This window comes from Ovis canadensis, chromosome 12, assembly GCF_042477335.2.
Source record: "Ovis canadensis isolate MfBH-ARS-UI-01 breed Bighorn chromosome 12, ARS-UI_OviCan_v2, whole genome shotgun sequence".
Lineage (NCBI taxonomy): Eukaryota > Metazoa > Chordata > Mammalia > Artiodactyla > Bovidae > Ovis > Ovis canadensis.
This window is the reverse complement of record NC_091256.1, coordinates 47,434,491-47,454,730: the sequence shown is the minus strand read 5'-3', so window position 1 is coordinate 47,454,730 and position 20,240 is coordinate 47,434,491. Positions and strand designations below refer to the sequence as shown.

The 20,240-nt window shown below is 39.9% G+C and overlaps 1 protein-coding gene and 1 pseudogene across 6 annotated transcripts in view; one reads left to right on the top strand and one right to left on the bottom strand.

The window, feature by feature from the left end:
* The window catches only part of NME7 (NME/NM23 family member 7), a 240,091-nt gene that overhangs the window by 112,688 nt on the left and 107,163 nt on the right, over positions 1 to 20,240 (top strand). For all 6 annotated transcript variants that reach the window (XM_069545584.1, XM_069545585.1, XM_069545583.1 and 3 more), the window contains one exon: positions 315 to 416. In XM_069545584.1, coding sequence (XP_069401685.1) covers positions 315 to 416 — 102 coding nt within the window. The remainder of the gene's footprint in view (positions 1 to 314; positions 417 to 20,240) is intronic.
* On the bottom strand, positions 7,233 to 7,656 carry LOC138416253 (prefoldin subunit 6 pseudogene; annotated as a pseudogene).

Sequence of the window (20,240 nt, the reverse complement as noted above, 5' to 3'; positions counted from 1 at the left end):
TGTTTGAGAGGAGAGAGCTTTTTAAAAGAAATATGTACTAGAAGATAATTTCAAATAGTGAACATATCAAGTAATAAAGCATTAGTATGATAATAGTAGGAATGGAGACAAGGGAACATATCTAAAATACAATTTTGTAGGAAAAATGGACAAAATGTGGGAAGTGCTTGGCATAGAGGGTACAGGTGGAGAAGAAATCAAAGATAACTTTAACATTTTGAGTCCAATAGAATAGTAGTGCAATTAATCGAAGAGAAGCAAAAGATTATTAAATTCTACTCATTTGTTAATATTAGCTTATTTATATATTATAGGAAATGGTGACAGAAATGTATTCTGGGCCTTGTGTAGCAATGGAGATTCAACAAACTAATCCTACAATGACATTTCGAGAATTCTGTGGACCTGCTGATCCTGTAAGTTTTTGTTTAATATATTAATCAAGTCTGTTTTATCCATTAACTAAATATCTTAATGGGTTTTTGATACCTTTAGTTTGTTCTTTAAAGAAACAAAATGAATATATGGACACAGTTTTATTCAAAATAGCATTTTACATTATTTATTTCTTAGATAGTATTCTCCCAAAAGTGAATTTTTTAAATTAACCTAGTGACAATATATAGGCAAAAACATTTACTGTGACATTTTCTTTTACTGTTTCTTGTTGCTAAATTGTATAAGTAAATTTGTTAAGCTCTGTGATAGAAAGTGGTCATGTATGGATTTGAGAGTTGGACTGTGAAGAAGGCTGAGTACCAAAGAATTGATGCTTTTGAACTGTGGTGCTGGAAAAGACTCTTGCGAGTCCCTTGAACTGCAAGGAGATCCAACCAGTCCATCCTAACGGAGACCAGTCCTGGGTGTTCATTGGAGGGACTGATGCTGAGGTTGAAACTCCAATACTTTGGCCACCTCATGTGGAGTTGACTCATTGGAAAAGACCCTGATGCTGGGAGGGATTGGGGGCAGGAGGAGAAGGGGACGACAGAGGATGAGATGGCTGGATGGCATCGCTGACTTAATGAACATGAGTTTGAGTGAACTCTGGGAGTTGGTGATGGACAGGGAGGCCTGGTGTGCTGCAGTTCATGGGGTCACAAAGAGTCGGACACAACTGAGCGACTGAACTGAACTCAACTGAACGTATTAATTATCCTTTGACATGAAAGTCAAAGTGTTAGTCACTCGGTTGTATCTGACTCTTTGTGACCCCATGGACTATAGCCCAACAGCCTCCTATGTCCATGGAATTCTCCAGGCAAGAATACTGGAGTGGGTACATTCCCTTCTCCAAGGGATCTCCTAGACCCAGGGATCAAACTCAGGTCTCCTGCACTGCAGGCAGATTCTTTACCATCTGAGCCACCAAGGGCCATAAATAAAACTCTAAATGTGGAGAATATTAATATGATGGCTTCATACCAGATGTATAAATAATTATGAGCAGTGAGACTTAAGTGAAAAGTGATATTCTCTAGTATGCCCTTCAGTTTCCTTCAGGTTTCGTTACACGTACATTTAGTAGTAAAAGGGATGAAGTATGAAGTGGGGATGAGGTTTAAAATAGAAATAACATTTGAATGCGTATGCAAAAGCTCTATGCAAATATTCTAAGATGAGTAGGGTTATAGGAAGTATTACTGATTTTAAACACTAACTATAATTTAAATTTACTGTTTATTTCACTATCACTTGTAAAGTTTATTGAAGAACAGTCAGTTCAGTTTAATTGCATTTACTGAGTCCCTTAAATGTAAGATAGTAAGTTCCTGGTGCATGCTAAGTCTCTTCAGTGGTGCCCGACTCTTGGTGACCCTATGGACTGTAGCCCATCAGGCTCCTTCGTCCATGGGGTTCTCCAGGCAAGAATACTGGAGTGAGTTGCCATGCCCTCCTCCAGGGCATCTTCTTGATCTAAGGATCCAGTCTACATCTCCTGTGTCTCCTGCATTGGCAGGTGGGTTTTTTACCTCTAGGGCCAACTTGAATTAAAAAGCCAACTTATATGACAGAGTGTGGTGCTGGATTAAGCCCTGTAAGGGAGGACAGTAATCCAGAAGTGCACATATAAACTTCCTCCCCAAAATTTACAGAGCAATATAGTGTCAGTTCAGGTAAAATACAAATGTTAAAAGGTTGTTTATTAAGGGAGCAATTAATATTTCTGAAGGTAATTAAGGAGGAGGAGAAATGTAAACAGGGATGTTTTTGTTCACCACCTAGAGTAATGAAAATAATAACAAAAGTAAACAAATGAGACCTAGTTAAGCTTTTAAGATTTTGCATAGCAAAGGAAATCATAAACAAAATGAAAAGATGGCCTTCAAAATGAGAGAAAATATTTGCAAATGAAGTGATTGACAAGGGATTAATCTTCAAAATGTACAAGCAGCTCATGTACCTCAATATCAAAAAACAAATAATCAAAAAATGATCAGAATGTATACATAGAAATTTACCCAAAAAAGACAGATGGCCAAAAAAGCACATGAAGACATGCTCAACATCACTAATTATTAGAGAAATGCAAATCAGTACTACAACAAGGTATCATCTTACACCAGTCAGAATGGCCATCATTAAAAAAATCTACAAAGTGGATAAGGTGTGAAGAAAAAGTCATCGTGAAGTCATGAAGTCACTCAGTCATGTCCGACTCTTTGCAAATTCGTGGATTGTCACCTACCAATCTCCTCAGGTGACAGTCCATGTAGGCAACAGTCCATGGAGTTTTTCAGGCAAGAATACTGGAGCGGGTTGCCATTTCCTTCTCCAATGAAGAAAAGGGAACTCCCTTAAATTGTTGGTGGTACCACCACTATGGAGAACCATATGGAGGCTCCTTTTAAAACTAGATCTACCATATAATCCAGCAGTTCCACTCCTGGCATACAGCTGGAGAAAAACCATAATTTGAAAGGATCCATGCACCTCAGCTTTCATTGCAGCATTGTTTACAACAACCACAACGTGGAAGCAACCTAAATGTCTATCAGCAGAGGAATGGACAAAGTGGTTTATTACTCAGCCACAAAAAGGAATGAAATAATGCCATTTGTAGTGACATAGATGGACCCAGAGATTGTCATCAAGAGTGAAGTAACTCAAGAAGAGAAAAACAAATACTGTGCAATATCATTTATATGTGGAATCTAGAAAAATGGAGGAGATAAACTTGCTAGCAAAGAGGAAAGAGAGTCATAAGTATAGAAAACAACCATAGATACCTAGGTGGGTAGTGGGGGTGGGACGTACTGGGAGATTGGGATTGACATATATATACTACTTTTTATAAAATGGTTAATTGATGAAAACCTACTGTACAGTGCAGGGATTTCTACCTAATGCTCTGTGGTGATCTACATGGGAAGGGTATCTAAAAAAGAGTGGATGTACATATATGTGTAGTTGGTTCACTTTGCTGAATAGCAGAAACTAACAACATTGCAAAACGACTACACTCCAATAAAAGTTAATTTAAATAAAAAAATGAATCAAGGTACAAAGAAAATAGGGAAAGCTTGAAAGCTCAGTATACAAAAGTAACCATGCAGGAATTTGCAGATTTACTGTGATATACATCAAGAATATTTGCTTGGCTTCAATGGGAAATGCATACCTGGAAACACAGGGAAATACATATTTTTTTTTTAGAGGAAACAAGGAAAATACTGGTAGAGATGAAGGTGTGATGCATATCTTTAAAAGACAGGCTAAAAATTGTGGATTCTGTGTAATTAGAATACTGTATAGTAAGAAACAGAAATTCCTTATATGTAGTTTCGGTATACTAAATTATTCCTTTGATGCATCTAGAGCAAACTGAACTGAAAGAGATTAAGGTCAGGGGCTCTAGAAATGGAAAGGGACAGACGTGATGGCATCAGTAGAGAAAGAGTTACTGTACTTTATATCTTTTCAAGGAGAAAGAAGAGTAGAAATAAATAATATGTGTGATTGTGAAAGAGTGAATATTAAGATGTGACTCTGCTTTAGAGGACATTAGGAGAAAGTGGTGGTGATGTTAAGTAGTTATTGAATATTAATTGTAAAATATTAGAAAGGAATACTTTTTGGGTATATAAATAAGCAGAACTCAGGGTCATTTTAATTTTTGATTTCTGTTTGGCCAAAGAGGATTTTGTTCATTTGTTTTTTAAGATAGTTAAAATTGTGGGTGACCAGCTGACCAAACATAGATAAGTTAAAGAGAGAAAAATTAAGGCAAAAAAGGAATGAGATGAGTTTGCTCATTCTTTCATTCATTCAATAAATATTTGTTGAATCTGTGCTAGTATTTGTGACTATAAAGATAGAAGCTTTAAAGAGCTTACAGTCTATGAGTGGGCACAGATATTTAAGTGGTTAGTTTCTATGTTTTGTGGCAACTACATTATTGGATACTTATATTGGGTTTTGTGGCAATTACATTATTGGATACTTATATTGGGTACTAAGTGCTGTGCTTAGTCACTGAGTCATGTCCAACTCTTTGCGACCCCATGGACTGTAGCCTGCCAGGCTCATCTGTCCATGGGGATTCTCTAGGCAAGAATACTGGAGTGGGTTGCCATGCCTTCCTCCAAGGGATCTTTCTGACCCAGGGATTGAACCCAGGTCTCCCACATTGCAGGCGGATTCTATACTGTCTGAGCCACCAGGGAAGCCCGTTGGGTACTATGGCAGTCCAGAATTATACCATTTAGTTTAGTCTGGGGATGGATAATGGAGTCAGGCGAGACTTCTTCAAGAACATGGTAGCTGAGCTAAATTGTGAGGAATGAGTAGAGCTTAGCTAAGTGGAGAAGGTGGAAAATAATAAAGGTATGAATTCATAAAACAACACTGCTTTTGCTAAAATACAGGGCAGTGAATCAGAAAGAAAGTTGCTGGGGAAGAAGTGGGAAGTAAGCAAGTGAGTGATCATAGAAGGAAGAGTCCTGAATATAAAAATTTGCTGATTCCGTTTCTTTCTAAATATTCAGTGAACACTTATGAATTGAACAATATGTACAAAGTTTACTGCTTTGTCACATGGCCGAGCCAAAATAAAGATGTCTAAAGCAAGCTGTCTTTCGTTAAGTGACTCATAATCCCTTTCAGAGTCCAAATTGCATCGTTAAAGCATAGTTGGAATTACCCCACTTAATTTTTTTATTGTAGTTTTTTATGAACCCTGTATGATGAGTTCAGTTCAGTTGCTTATTGTGTCTAACTCTTTGCGATCCCACGGACTGTAGCACGTCAGGCCTCCCTGTCCATCACCAACACCCGGAGCTTGCTCAAACTCATATCGATTGAGTCGGTAATGACATCCAGCCATCTCATCCCATGTTGTCCCTTTCTTCTCCCACCTTCAATCTTTCCCAGCATCATGGTCTTTTCCAATGAGTCAGTTCTTTGCATCAGGTGGTCAAAGTATTGGAGCTTCAGCTTCAGCATCAGCCTTCCAGTGAATATTCAGGATTGATTTCCTTTAGGATTGACTGGTTGGATCTCTTTACATTCCAAAGGACTCTCAAGAGTCTTCTCTGACACCACAGTTCAAAAGCATCAGTTCTTCAGCACTCAGCTTTCTTTATGGTCCAGCTCTCATATCCATACATGACTACTGGAAAAACCATAGTTTTGACTAGACAGACTTTTGTTGGCAAAGTAATGTCTCTGTTTTTTAATGAAATGTCTAGATTTGTCATAGCTTTTCTTCCAAGTAGCAAGTGTCTTTTAATTTCATGGCTGTAGTCACCATCTGCAGTGATTTTGGAGCCCAAGAAAATAAAGTCTGTCACTGTTTCCATTATTTCCCCGTCTATTGGCCGTGAAGCGATGGGACTGGATGCCATGATCTTAGTTTTTTGAATGTTGAGTTTTAAGCCAACTTCTTTACTCTCTTCTTTCACTTTTATCAAGAGGCTCTTTAGTTCCTCTTTGCTTTCTGCAATAAGGGTGGTGTCATCTGCATATCTGAGGTTATTGATATTTCTCCCTGAAATCTTGATTCCAGCTTGTTTGGCATTTCACATGATGTACTCTGCATTTCACATGATGTACATTTCATTTCACATGACGTACTCTGCATATAAGTTAAAGAAGCAGGGTGATAATATACAGCCTTGATGTACTCCTTTTCCTATTTGGAACCAGTCTGTTGTTCTATGTCCGGTTCTAACTGTTGCTTCTTGATCTGCATACAGATTTCTCAGGAGGCAGGTAAGGTGGTCTGTTATTCCCATCTCTTTAATAATATTCCATTCTGTTGTGATCCACACAGTCAAAGGCTTTGGCATAGTCAATAAAGCAGAAGTAAATGTTTTTCTGGAACTCTCTTGCTTTTCCTATAATCCATCAGATGTTAGCAGTTTGATCTCTGGTTTCTCTGTCTTTTCTCAATCCAGCTTGAATATGTAGAATATCTCGGTTCACATACAGTTGAAGCCTGGTGTGGAGAATTTTGAGCATTACTTTGCTAGCGTGTAAGATCAATGCAGTTGTGTGGTAGTTTGAACATTATTTGGCATTGCCTTTCTTTGGGATCGGATTGAAGACTGACCTTTTCCAGTCCTGTGGCCACTGCTGAGTTTTCCAAATTTGCTGGCATATTGAGTGCAACACTTTCACAGCATCATCTTTTAGGATTTGAAATAGCTCAACTGGAATTCCACCACCTCCACTAGCTTTGTTCATAGTGATGCTTCCTAAGGCCCACTTGACTTCACATTCCAGGATGTCTGGCTCTAGGTGAGTGGTCACACCATCATGGTTGTCTGAGTCATTAAGATCTTTTTTGTGTAGTTGGAACATTCTTTGGCATTTATTGCATTATGTAGAGTTATACCACAGGGATTTTAAATTTTGGTACTAATCTAACATATAAAATGTTAACAGTGGCTGTCTTTGGGTGGTAGGATTATAATTGTCAATTCTACTTTCCTATATTTTACAGTTTTTCTCTAAGATTTTTATAATAAGAAAAATACATTTTATTTTATCATAAAACCTGAAAGTGAATGAACTTGTATTAATAAATGAGGAGTTGGGGCTGATTTAGGACTGATTTCTCGTCTTGGGTCTCAGGGTCCTACGTCATGTTCTAAGCGTAGGTATAGGATTTCAAGCGGGACCATATGCTCTTTAAAAGTTTGATTGGTGGATTTTTTTTTTTTTTTTTGGTCAGAAAACGCTGGATAGTTTTACATTTTATTAGCTACACTGTAGACCCTAAAGCTGCCTCATTCCTTCCCCTCCCCCACCCCCAGGGCAGTGTCAGGCCTTCCCAGGAGCCCTGCCTTTGCTGCCTGGGCAGTCTGAAACTCCTGCTGCAGCTGAGCAAAGGTCTCCCTCTGTTGTTCCGACTGCCGCTCTAGATCCCGGAGCTGGGATTCGTATCGCTTAATCTCAGCTGTGATGTGGTCCAGCCTTTTACCCACTGTGGCCCGAGCTTCCGCCAGCTCCTGTTTGACCAGTGTGGGCCCCAGAAGTTTAAACGCCACACTGGACCCATCCAGTAGAGCCAGTTCCTCCTTCATGATACTATTTTCTGTTAGTTGCACCTCTAGTTTCTGCCTCCCTGACACGGGTTTACTCAAGTCCTTCTGCAGCTGTTGATTATTTCTCCACTTCTCCCTGTAGCTTCTTCTGGATTACCTCCGCCATGGCGGGGATGAGAGTGTTCTCCCTTCAGTATTGGTAAACCCTATTTTTTTTAATTTTAAGGAAATATAGATGATTTACAATGTCTTGTTAGTTTCAGGTATACATCAAAGTGATTCAGTTGCTTACACATATAAGTACCTATTCTTTTTTAGATTCTTGTCCCTTATAGGTTATTATAAAATATTGAATATAGTTCCCTATTCAAGACCATATGCTTTTGATGAATACTGATGATTATTTCAAGTCAGAAGAAATACCATTAGTCATTATAGTCAAGCTTTATGAACAATAAAATAGCCTTTTCAGTTCGGTCTCAGAAGTTAGTTCATCTTATCCTCCTTCCTTTCTTTTCCTCCCTCTCCTCCCACCTTTCCAGTAAATACAGTCCTTATCTTTGAGGAATTTAATGGTCTAGTTCTAGGAGGTAGACTTGATAATTAAATAGCCATCTTACTTTAAACCGCTAGATATGCCAGTCTATTTATTGTTGTTGTTATTCAGTTGCTAAGTCCTGTCTGTCTGTTTGCAACCCCCTGGACTGGACTGTAGTACACCAGGCTTCCTGGTCCTTCACTATCTCCTGGAGTCTGCTCAAATACATGTCCCACTGAGTCAGGGATGCTATCTCACCGTCTTTCTCTGCCTCCCTCTTCTCCTCTTGCCCTCAGTCGTTCCCAGCATCAGGGTCTTTTCCAATGAGCTGGCTTTTCACGTCAGGTGGCAAAGTATTGGCACTTTAGCATCAGTCCTTCCAATGAACATTCAGAGTTGATTTCCTGTAAGATTGACTTGTTTGGTCTCCTTGCAGTCCAATGGACTCTCAAAAGTCTTTCCCGGCAGCATGATTTGAAAGCCCTCCAGCAGCATGATTTGAAAGCATCAATTGCTTAGCCTTCTTTCTGGTCCAGCTCTCACATCTGTACATGAAAAACCATAGCTTTGACTATATGAACCTTTGTCTATAAAGTGAATGTCTTTGCTTTCTAATACACTGTCTAGGTTTATTATAGCTTTCCTTCCGAGGAATAAGCATGTTATAATTTCATGGCTGCAGTCACTGTCTTCAGTGATTTTGGAGCCCAAGAAAATAAAATCTGTTACTGCTTCTACTGTTTACCCTTCTATTTGCCATGAAGTGATGGACCAGATGCCATAATCATATTTTTTTGAGTACTGAGTTTCAAGCCAGGTTTTCACTCTCCCCTTTCATTCTCATTAAGAGGCTCTTTAGTTCCTCTTCACTTTCTGCCATTAAAGTGGTATCATATGCATATATGAAGTTGTTGATATCTCTCCCACCAATCTTGATTCCAGCTTATGATTCATTTACCCAGCATTTCACATGATGTACTCTGTATATAAGTTAAGTAAGCAGGGTGACAGTATACAGCCTTGACGTACTCCTTTCCCAATTTGGAACCAGCCTGTTCCATGTCTATTTCTAACTGTTGCTTCTTGATCTGCATACAGGTTTCTCAGGAAGCAGGTAAGGTGGTTTGGTATTCCCATCTCTTTAAGAATTTTCCAGTTTGTTGTGATCCACACAGTCAAAGGTGTAGTCAGTGAGGCAGAAGTAGATGTTTTTTACTGAAATTCCCTTGCTTTCTCTGTGATCCAGCAAATGTTAGCAATTTGATCTCTGGTTCCTCTGCCTTTTCTAAATCCAGCCTGTACATCTGGAAATTCTTGCTTCCCATACTATTGAAACTTAGCTTGAAGAATTTTGAGCATAACCGTACTAGTATGGGGAATGAGTGCAACTGCCTGGTGGTTTGAACAATCTTGGGCACTGCCCTTCTTTGGGATTGGAATGAAAACTGACCTCTTCCAGTTCTGTGGCCACTGCTGAGTTTTCTAAATTTGCTGACATATTGAAATACTGGAGTGGGTAGCTATTCCTTTCTCTAGGGGATCTTCCCGATCTAGGGATCATACCCAGGTCACCTGCATTGCAGGCAGTTTCTTTACTTTCTGAGCCACCAGGGAAGCCCTAATCTATTCATGTATTATGTTAAAATAATTTACATATTTCTTCACTGCTTAGTAATTCCCATATATGAAGTGAGAACCTTGGTTATAATACATGTCAGTCTAATTAGTACTTGGAAGAATGCCAGGTACATAATGACCATGGAATTAATATTTGATGAATTAATGAACAGACTGGCTATATTAAGGACTTGTACTAATTGATTATTTAAATGTATTTTATCTACAAAGTGGATCCTTTTTTTCTTTGTTCTTTTCTAAAATATAGAACTACTTTTCAAGTTGATTCAAAAGAAGATTCAGCATAACAGTGACCATTAGATCAGTTTATAACTATACCGCTGACCTTTGAACAATGAGTGGAGGGGCACCAACCCTCCGAGCAATCAAAAATCCGTGTTTAATATATAGTCAGCCCTCCATATCTGTGATTCCTCTATATCCATGTTCTGAATGCAGGGATTCAACCAACTGCAAGTTGTCTAGTACTATCAGTTCAGTCACTCAGCCGTGTCCAGCTTTTTGTGACCCCATGGACTGTGGCACGCCAGGATCTCCCGGAGCCTACTCAAACTCATGTCCATCGCATCAGTGATGCCATTCAACCATTTTATCCTCTGTCATTCCCTTCTCCTCCCACCTTCAATCTTTCCCAGCATCAGGGTCTTTTCAAATGAGTCACTTCTTCGCATCCAGTGGCCAGAGTTTTGGAGTTTCAGCTTCAGCATCAGTCCTTCCAATGAATATTCAGGACTGATTTCCTTTAGGATTGACTGGTTAGATCTTCTTGCAGTCCAAGGGACTCTCAAGAGTCTTCTCCAACATCACAGTTCAAAAGCATCAGTTCTTCAGTGCTCAGCTTTCTTTATAGTCCAACTCTCACATCCATACATGACTACTGGAAAAGCCATAGCTTTAACTAGACAGACATTTACTATTGAGAAAAATCTGTATATTAGTGGATGTGAGCAGTGGAAATCCTTGTTGTCCAAGGGTCAACTCTTAGGTGTTGTATATTGACTTATTTCATCATTAATATTTGCTGTTGGCAGAGATTCTGCCTCTCTATGGTCTCATAACTTGAAGAAAACATATATGAATGGAATTTCTTCCAGTCTGTCCAGAAGTGGTCTCCAGAGAGAGGGTGGTGCACAAGACAGTTCATTGTGAGGGGAAGTATTAGACTTTCCACTTACATTTATTTGCCATATAAAAGTAACAAATTGGGATGGGGTAGAAGATGGGAGGGGGGTTCAAGAGGGAGGGGACAAAAAGTAAACAAAAGAAATTAAAGTTTGATAAATGCAATATGTGGATGAATAAGAGTACATTTAAATAATCTATTAAAATATATACATATTTTGGTGTATTTACATATTCTACTGAGAAGGGTGCTTGGGAAATGTTAGTCGCTACTACATAGAGTGGTAAAATTATTGCAACAGATTTCTTTGCAATTCAAGAAGTATTTACTCACCACACAATCACCTGGAGAAATACATTCACTTAGGCAGGAAATCTGTTCCAGATGTGCCTCTGGAAGAGGTTTTCATTGCACCTGTTGAAGAATTTCGCTGTTGAGTAGCTTGGCAGTTTTCCTGCTGAGCCATTAGCAACCTGAAAGAATCACCAAAGAAGTAGTAAATTGTCTGCAAAAATCATGCAAAATATATTTGTCCTTGGACTGGTAAGTATGACAAGCAAAAATAACCTAACATACGTATGCTGTCTTTTATGAAAAATGTTTTTGTTAAATACTTGATGTAAATGATCTTATTTCAGGGAATCTGAATTATCCTTATCTGCTTTCTTCCTTTGAAACCTTTAACCCCATCACCAGATTCTGTTGTGTCATTTTCATATACAGAAAGTAAAAGTAGCTCTTCACATTTTAATGAAGTTTTGCATTCATTTTATTTTTCAGAGGGATATTCTGCCTGTTATCTAGTGGTTGATTTCATGATCAAAGTAGAAGTGTCATATTTTGAAAGGCAGCTCTTTTAGCATGAATGTGCGGCAAGTTGTTGAAACTTGGGAGAGAAATGCTTGAAAGTTGTTGGTTCTATGATCTGTTGACTTTCTGGTCACATTCCTTTATTAACTGAAGACTTGGAAATCCTGATTATATTCTTCATCCAAATGCTTGCCATAACATCCATGTAAAGGATTCACCCAACACCTAGCCTCAGAGCTCAACTATCAATTTTCTCAGTTTTCCTCCATAGCCATACTCAATGCTTTTAAAAAATACTGGAATATAGTTGTTTTACATATTATGTACATCATTAATCATTACATTTGCAATCACTGACATTTGCATATATTATGAAATTATCACCATGTTAAATGTAATAACCATCTGTCCCCATCTAAAATAATTATATTATTTTTGATCTGTTCCTTATGATTATATATCTATACCTTCACCATGATCCTGATTTATTTATTATGTAAGTGAAGTTTTGTACCTCTTAATCCTCTTCACTTATTTCACACAACTTCCACCCCTCCTGGCAACCACCAGTTTGCTCTGTGTGTCTTTGTTGTTGTTGTTGAGTTGCTAAGTTGTGTCTGACCCTTTGCAACCCCTGGACTGTAGTATACCAGGCTTTGAAGTACTTCACCATCTCCCAGAGTTTGTTTAAACTCATGTCCATTGAGTGAGTGATGCTATACAATCATCTCATCCTCTGTCATCCTCTTCTCTTCCTACCTTTAATATTTCCCAGCATCAGGGTCTTATCTAATGAGTTGACTTTTCTCATCATGTGGCCAAAGTATTAGAGTTTTGGCATCAGTCCTTCCAATGAATATTCAGGGCTGATTTCCTTCAGGATTCACTGGTTTGATCTCCATTGCAGTCCAAGTGGCTCCCAAGAGTCTTTTCCAACACCACAGTTCAAGCATCAATTCTTTGGTTCTCGGCCTTCTTTATGGTCCACCTCTCACATCCATACACGACTACTGGAAAACCATAGCTTTGATTAGGCAGCCCCTTGTCTGTAAACTAATGTCTCTGCTTTTTACTACACTGTCTAGGTTTTTCATAGCTTTTCTTCCAAGGAGCAACCAGCTTTTAATTTCATGGTTGCAGTCTCCATCTGCAGTGATTTTGGAGCCCCCCAAAATAAACTCTATCACTGGTACCTTTCTTTACCCATCTTTTTGCTATGAAATGATGGAACAGATGCAGTAATGTTAGTTTTTTGAATGTTGAGTTTTAAGCCAACTTTTTCACTCTCCTCTTTCACTTTCATCAAGAGGCTCTTTAGTTCTTCTTCACAATAAGGGTGGTGTCATCTGTGTATCTGAGCTTACTGATATTTCTCCCGGCAGTCTTGCTTCCAGCTTGTGCTTTATCCAGCCTGGACTTTCACATGACGTATTTTGCATATAAGTTAAATAAGCATGGTGACAGTATACTGCCTTGATGTACTCCTTTCCCGATTTGGATCCAGTCTATTGTTCCATGTCCAGTTCTAACTGTTGCTTCTTGACCTCCATACATATTTCTCAGGAGGCAGTTCAGGTGGTCTGGTATTCCCAATTCTTTAAGAATTTTCCACGGTTCATTGTGATCCACAGAGTCAAAGGCTTCGGCATAGTCAATAAAGCAGAAGTAGATGTTTTTCTGGAACTTTATTCCTTTTTAAATGATCCAGTGGATGTTGTCAATTTGATCTCTGGTACCTCTGCCGTTTCCACAACTAGCTTGAACATCTGGAATTTCACGGTTCACGTACTGTTGAAGCCTGATGTGGAGAATTTCGAGCATTACTTTAGTAACATAAGAGATGAGTGCAGCTGTGTAGTAGTTTGAACATTGTCTGGCATTGCTGTTCCTTGGGATTGGAATGAAAACTGACTTTTTCCAGTCCTGTGGCCACTGCTGAGTTTTCCAGATTTGCTGGCATATTGAGTGCAGCACTTTCGTAGCATCATCTTTTAGGATTTGAAATAGCTCACCTTGAATTTCATCACCTCCACTAGCTGTGTTTGTTGGGCTTAGGGTTCCTCTTTTCCTTAACACAACAAAGTCTCTAATCATATCTGGCAAATTCAGTCACATTGAGATGCAAATTACTACTCTTAAAGAATACATTGTCACTGCCAAGGTTTTCCCTTTTTTTCCCCTCCTTTTAAAAGGGCTGGTACACTGGGATGACCCAGAGGGATGGGATGAGGAAGGAGGGGGGGGTGGTATTCAGGATGGGACACTTGTAAACCCATGGCTGATTCATGTCAATGTATGGCAAAAACCACTACAATATTGTAAAGTAATTCAGTTAAGTTCAGTTGCTCAGTCGTATCCGACTCTTTGCGACCCCATGAATTGCAGCATGCCAGGCCTCCCTGCCCACCTCCAATTCCCGGAGTTCACTCAAACTCACGTCCATCAAGTCAGTAATGCCATCCAGCCATCTCACCCTCTGTGGTCCCCTTCTCCTCCTGCCCCCAATCCCTCCCAGCATCAGAGTTTTTCCAGTGGGTCAACTCTTTGCATGAGGTGGCCACAGTACTGGGTTTCAGCTTTAGCATCATTCCTTCCAAAGAACACCCAGGACTGATCTCCTTTAGAATGGACTGGTTGGATCTCCTTGCAGTCCAAGGGACTCTCAAGAGTCTTCTCCAACACCACAGTTCAAAAGCATCAATTCTTCAGCGCTCAGCCTTCTTCACAGTCCAATTCTCACACCCATACATGACTGCTGGGAAAACCATAGCCTTGACTAGATGGACCTTTAATATGCTGTCTAGGTTGGTCATAACTTTTCTTCCAAGGAGTAAGCGTCTTTTAATTTCATGGCTGCAGCCACCATCTGCAGTGATTTTGGAGCCCAAAAAAATAAAGTCTGATACTGTTTCCACTGTTTCCCCATCTAATTCCCATGAAGTGATGGGACCAGATGCCATGATCTTTGTTTTCTGAATGTTGAGCTTTAAGCCAACTTTTTTACTCTCTTCTTTTACTTTCATCAAGAGGCTTTTTAGTTCCTCTTCACTTTCTGTCATAAGGGTGGTGTCATCTGCACATCTGAGGTTATTGATATTTCTCCTGGCAATCTTGATTCCAGCTTGTGCTTCTTCCAGTCCAGCATTTCTCATGATGTACCCTGCATAGAAGTTAAATAAACAGGGTGACAATATACAGCCTTGACATACTCCTTTTCCTATTTGGAACCAGTCTGTTGTTCCATGTCCAGTTCTAACTGTTGCTTCCTGACCTGCATATAGGTTTCTCAAGAGGCAGGTCAGGTGGTCTGGTACTCCCATCTCTTTCAGGATTTTCCACAGTTTCTTGTGATCCACACAGTCAAAGGCTTTGGCATAGTCAATAAAGCAGAAATAGATGTTTTTCTGGAACTCTCTTGCTTTTTCCATGATCCAGCACATGTTGACAATTTGATCTCTGGTTCCTCTGCCTTTTCTAAAACCAGCTTGCACATCTGGAAGTTCACGGTTCATGTATTGCTGATGCCTGGCTTGGGGAATTTTGAGCATTACTTTACTAGTGTAGAGATGAGTGCAGTTGTGCAGAAGTTTGAGCATTCTTTGGCATTGCCTTTCTTTGGAATTGGAATGAAAACTGACCTTTTCCAGTCCTGTGGCCACTGCTGAGTTTTCCAAATTTGCTGGCGTATTGAGTGCAACACTTTCACAGCATCATCTTTCAGGATTTGAAATAGCTCTACTGGAATTCCACCACCTCCACTAGCTTTGTTCATAGTGATGCTTCCTAAGGCCCACTTGACTTTCACATTCCAGGATGTTTGGCTCTAGATGAGTGATCACACCATCGTGATTATCTGGGTCGTGAAGATCTTTTTTTGTACAGTTCTTCTGTGTATTCTTGCCACCTCTTCTTAATATCTTCTGCTTCTGTTAGGTCCGTACCATTTCTGTCCTTTATCGAGCCCGTCTTTGCATGAAATGTTCCCTTGGTATCTCTAATTTTCTTGAAGAGATCTCTAGTCTTTCCCATTCTGTTCTTTTCCTCTATTTCTTTGCATTGATCGCTGAAGAAGGCTTTCTTATCTCTTCTTGCTATTCTTTGGAACTCTGCATTCAGATGCTTATATCTTTCCTTTTCTCCTTTGCTTTTCGCCTCTCTTCTTTTCACAGCTGTTTGTAAGGCCTCCCCAGACAGCCATGTTACTTTTTTGCATTTCTTTTCCATGGGGATGGTCTTGATCCCTATCTCCTGTACAATGTCACGAACCTCTGTTCATCAGGCACTCTATCAGATCTAGTCCCTTAAATCTATTTCTCACTTCTACTGTATAATCATAAGGGATTTGATTTAGGTCATACCTGAATGGTCTAGCAGTTTCCCCTACTTTCTTCAATTTAAGTCGGAATTTGGTAATAAGGAGTTCATGATCTGAGCCACAGTCAGCTCCTGGTCTCGTTTTTGTTGACTGTAGAGAGCTTCTGCCTCTTTGGCTGCAAAGAATATAATCAATCTGATTTTGGTGTTGACCATCTGGTGATGTCCATGTGTAGAGTCTTCTCTTGTGTTGTTGGAAGAGGGTGTTTGCTATGACCAGTGCATTTTCTTGGCAAAACTCTTATTAGTCTTTGCCCTGCTTCATTCCGCGTTTGAAGGCCAAATTTGCCTGTTACTCCAGGTGTTTCTTGACTTCCTACTTTTGCATTCCAGTTCCCTATAATGAAAAGGACATCTTTTTTGGGTGTAATTCTAAAAGGTCTTGTAGGTCTTCAAAGAACTGTTCAACTTCAGCTTCTTCAGCATTACTGGTTGGGGCATAGACTTGGATTACTATGATATTGAATGGTTTGCCTTGGAAACAAACAGAGATCATTCTGCCATTTTAGAGATTGCATCCAAGTACTGCATTTTGGACTCTCTTGTTGACCATGATGGCTACTCCATTTCTTCTGAGGGATTCCTGCCTGCAGTAGTAGATATAATGGTCATCTGAGTTAAATTCACCCATTCCAGTCCATTTTAGTTCTCTGATTCCTAGAATGTCGACATTCACTCTTGCCATCTCTTGTTTGACCACTTCCAATTTGCCTTGATTCATGGACCTGACATTCCAGGTTCCTATGCAATAGTGCTCTTTACAGCATTGGACCTTGCTTCTATCACGTCACATCTGCATGCTGTGGCTCCATCTCTTGATTCTTTCTGTAGTTATTTCTCCTCTGATCTCCAGTAGCGTGTTGGGCACCTACTGACCTGGGGAGTTCCTCTTTCAGTATCCTTTCATTTTGCCTTTTCATACTGTCCATGGGGTTCTCAAGGCAAGAATACTGAAGTGGTTTGCCATTCCCTTCTCCAGTGGACCACATTCTGTCAGATGTCTCCACCATGACCTGCCCATCTTGGGTGGCCCCACACGGCGTGGTTTAGTTTCATTGAGTTAGACAAGGCTGTGGTCCATGTGATTAGATTGACTAGTTTTCTGTGAGTATGGTTTCAGTGTGTCTGCCCTCTGATTCTCTCTCGCAACACCTACCATCTGACTTGGGTTTCTCTTATCTTGGACGTGGGGTATCTCTTCACGGTTTCTCCAGCAAAGCACAGCCGCGGCTCCTTACTTTGGACGAGGGGTATCTCTTCACCACAGCCCCTCCTGACCTTGAAAGTGGAGTAGCTCCTCTTGGCCCTCCTGCGCCCGTGTAGCCACTGCTCCTTGGACATGGGGTTGTTCCTCTTGGCCGCCGTCCCTGACCTCGGACATGGGGTAGCTCCTCCCAAATTAACCTCCAATTAAAATAAATAAATTTAAAAAATGCATTCAGTTCAGTTCAGTTCAGTAGCTCAGTTGTGTTTGACTCTGTTCAGCCCCATGGACTGCAGGATGTCAGGCTTCCCTATACATCAACAGTCCTGGAGCTCACTCAGACTTATGTCCGTCGAGTCAGGGATGCCATCCAACCATCTCATCTTCTGTCAGAATGAATTATTTTTATCTTAAAAAAAATTTCCTGTTTTGCAGTCAGGCCCCAGGAAGGTAACTGAGGAAAGAAAAGCTGACTGATGGGAATTCTTAGATACTTTTCTTTCATTCATTCATCCGTGAATAATTGAATGCCTACTAGGTGCCATGCACTGTTCTATGTACTATGGATATATCAGTGTACAAAACAACTGTGTGTGTGTCTGTGATACGGAGAGAGCTCATGTAGTCTCCTCACAAAGCACTGGGGTTACATTTGAGTTGAAGACAGACCATAGCCAAATGAAAAATAGAGTGCACAGTAATTTCACATGGATAAAAATGAAGCAAGAAAAGGGAACTGGAGCAAGGATATATACACAGGATTCTGCTCGAAATTGGAGTCATAAGAAAAGGATGAAAGAAGGAAGAGAAAAGAGCCAGCCATGCCTGTTGCTATGTGAAGAATGTCATAGGCAGAGGGAACAGCCAAGGTGTAAGCTCTAGGAGAGGAGGTTGCTTGGGGTAATCCTAGAACTTGGGGGAATGAGTAGGTGGGAGATAAAGCCAGTGAGATAAGAACTGAGGTAGATCTTGTAGACTGTTGTAGTGATTTAAAGACAATAAACTTTGCCTAGGCCAAGAAGAGATCCTATTTATCATAGTAGGTTTGATATCATGATTCGAACTGACTTCTAATAGGAGATCAAGGCTCCTTCCTTCTGCCTTCACTGTTACTTCCTTCAGAAGTCTGGATCTTGGGTAAGAAGCGACACCTGTTCTTTTTCATTGTCTTTAAAATTTTTCATTTATTTTATACTAAGAGCACATCTCAATTGAACTAGCCACATATCATATACTTAATAGACATATGTGGCTAGTGGCTACCATATTGAATAGTGCAAATCTAGACCATTCCAGCAGACCTTACTTATGAATAAAGGACCTTCTCCCATAGTCTAACTGAGATTGGAGTGCTACACTGGGTCAAAGTACAAACAATAAAGTATTATAATGCGTTGTTTTAATTCCCTTGTGCTTGTTTCTCTCAGGTACTTTTAACAGTTCTAACCGCGTGTTTCTTTAGACCATGCATGGGGGTTAGGCAAGGGCCACATTAGAAAAGGCTTTGTAAGTTATGCTAAAGAGTTGGGATTTCATTCCAGAGGCCTAGAGATGAGAAAGGGGGAGGAGTTAGTGAGTTTTCATCAGAGCAATTATCTGATCATTTTTGCATTTTTAGAGAAATTATTATTATGGTAGTGTGGAAGACCCATTTAAGAGCAGCTTGATTAAAAGCAGAGAGAAGGTCCTTGTTGACCTGAAACGAATAGACTGCCAGCTGTCTCTCTAGCAAAGACAGTTTTATTCAGGATCAGCAGAAAATTATAGTTTTGAGTCTGCAACCAAGGTAAGCCATGTGCAGATCCCCACATGGCAAAGGAAAGAGAATACATTTAAAGAGCGGAAAAGAAAGGTGGGAGGGCAATAATAAGCAAAGAGTCCATGGCTTTTCATTAATCCTTTCATTAATCCCGAATCCTTGCCAAGAATGAGGAAGAGTCTGCCTTTTGGGCTCTGTCATCTTCAAAGGGCATGAGAGCTCCCTCTTCTGTTTCCCAACTATATTTAAGTGAGGTTTCCATTTTTTATTTATTTATTTTACATCCTATGAAAATGTAGATGAGAAGTGGTGAAGGGCTAACCTAAAGTAGTGGCACTGTAGTCAGAGCAGAGAGGGCAGATTGAAAGATGCTAAAGAGGGCTGTAGAATCCACAGTGGTTGGTATCAGCTGAGCGTGATACACGAAGAAATATCCAGGATGATGCCTAGCTTTAAAAAATTATTTTATCTTAGGCAACTTGGATTATATGTAGTACTATTAATTAAACTAGTAAATATAGGAAGAGAAACCAATTTGAGAGGAAATGTTGAATTTCATTTTCGTACATACGGACTTTGGAGTGGAGAGAGGAGAGTTTGAAAAGTATCCAACTTGGTGTATTGGGAAGCCTGATGAAAGTGGTAAAAGTAATTACAATGGAATATTGAGAATGAAAGCCAGGCCATAAATGCGTTAAGGAAAGAATGAAAGATTTTGAGAAAACATAGTATATTCAGTTTATTCTTATAACAAATATTAATAGTTAAAATGCATTGGAGTGTACATTGGGAATACACTCATGAATAATATAGTATCTGATCTCAAGCAGTTTTCTGTGGGGATGGGTTAAGCGACAAAGCAGACATTTAAAAAATATAAATGAGGACTTCCTTGGTGGTCCAGTGGTTAAGAATTCATCTGCGAATGCAGGGGACATGGTTTCGATCCTTGTCCAGGAAGATCCCACATGCTGTGGGACAACTAAGCCCAGGCACCACCACTCCTGAAGCTCACACGCCCTAGAGCCCATGCTCTGCAACAAGAGAAAGCCACCTCAAGGAAGCCCATGCACCGCAATTAGAGAAAGCCTGGGTGTAGCAACGAAGATTCAGCTCAGTCAAAATTTAAATAAATAAAAGCTTAAAAAAGTAGTAAGTATGAATAGCTAAGATAGTCACCAGATGGCACTATGAAAGCACAACAGAAATGTCATTGACCTCTAAAGGGTTAGAACAGGGAGAGTGAGGAGCCCTAGACATAACACTGAGTCATTTTAACGTGGTTTTTCTTCTGCTACAGGATT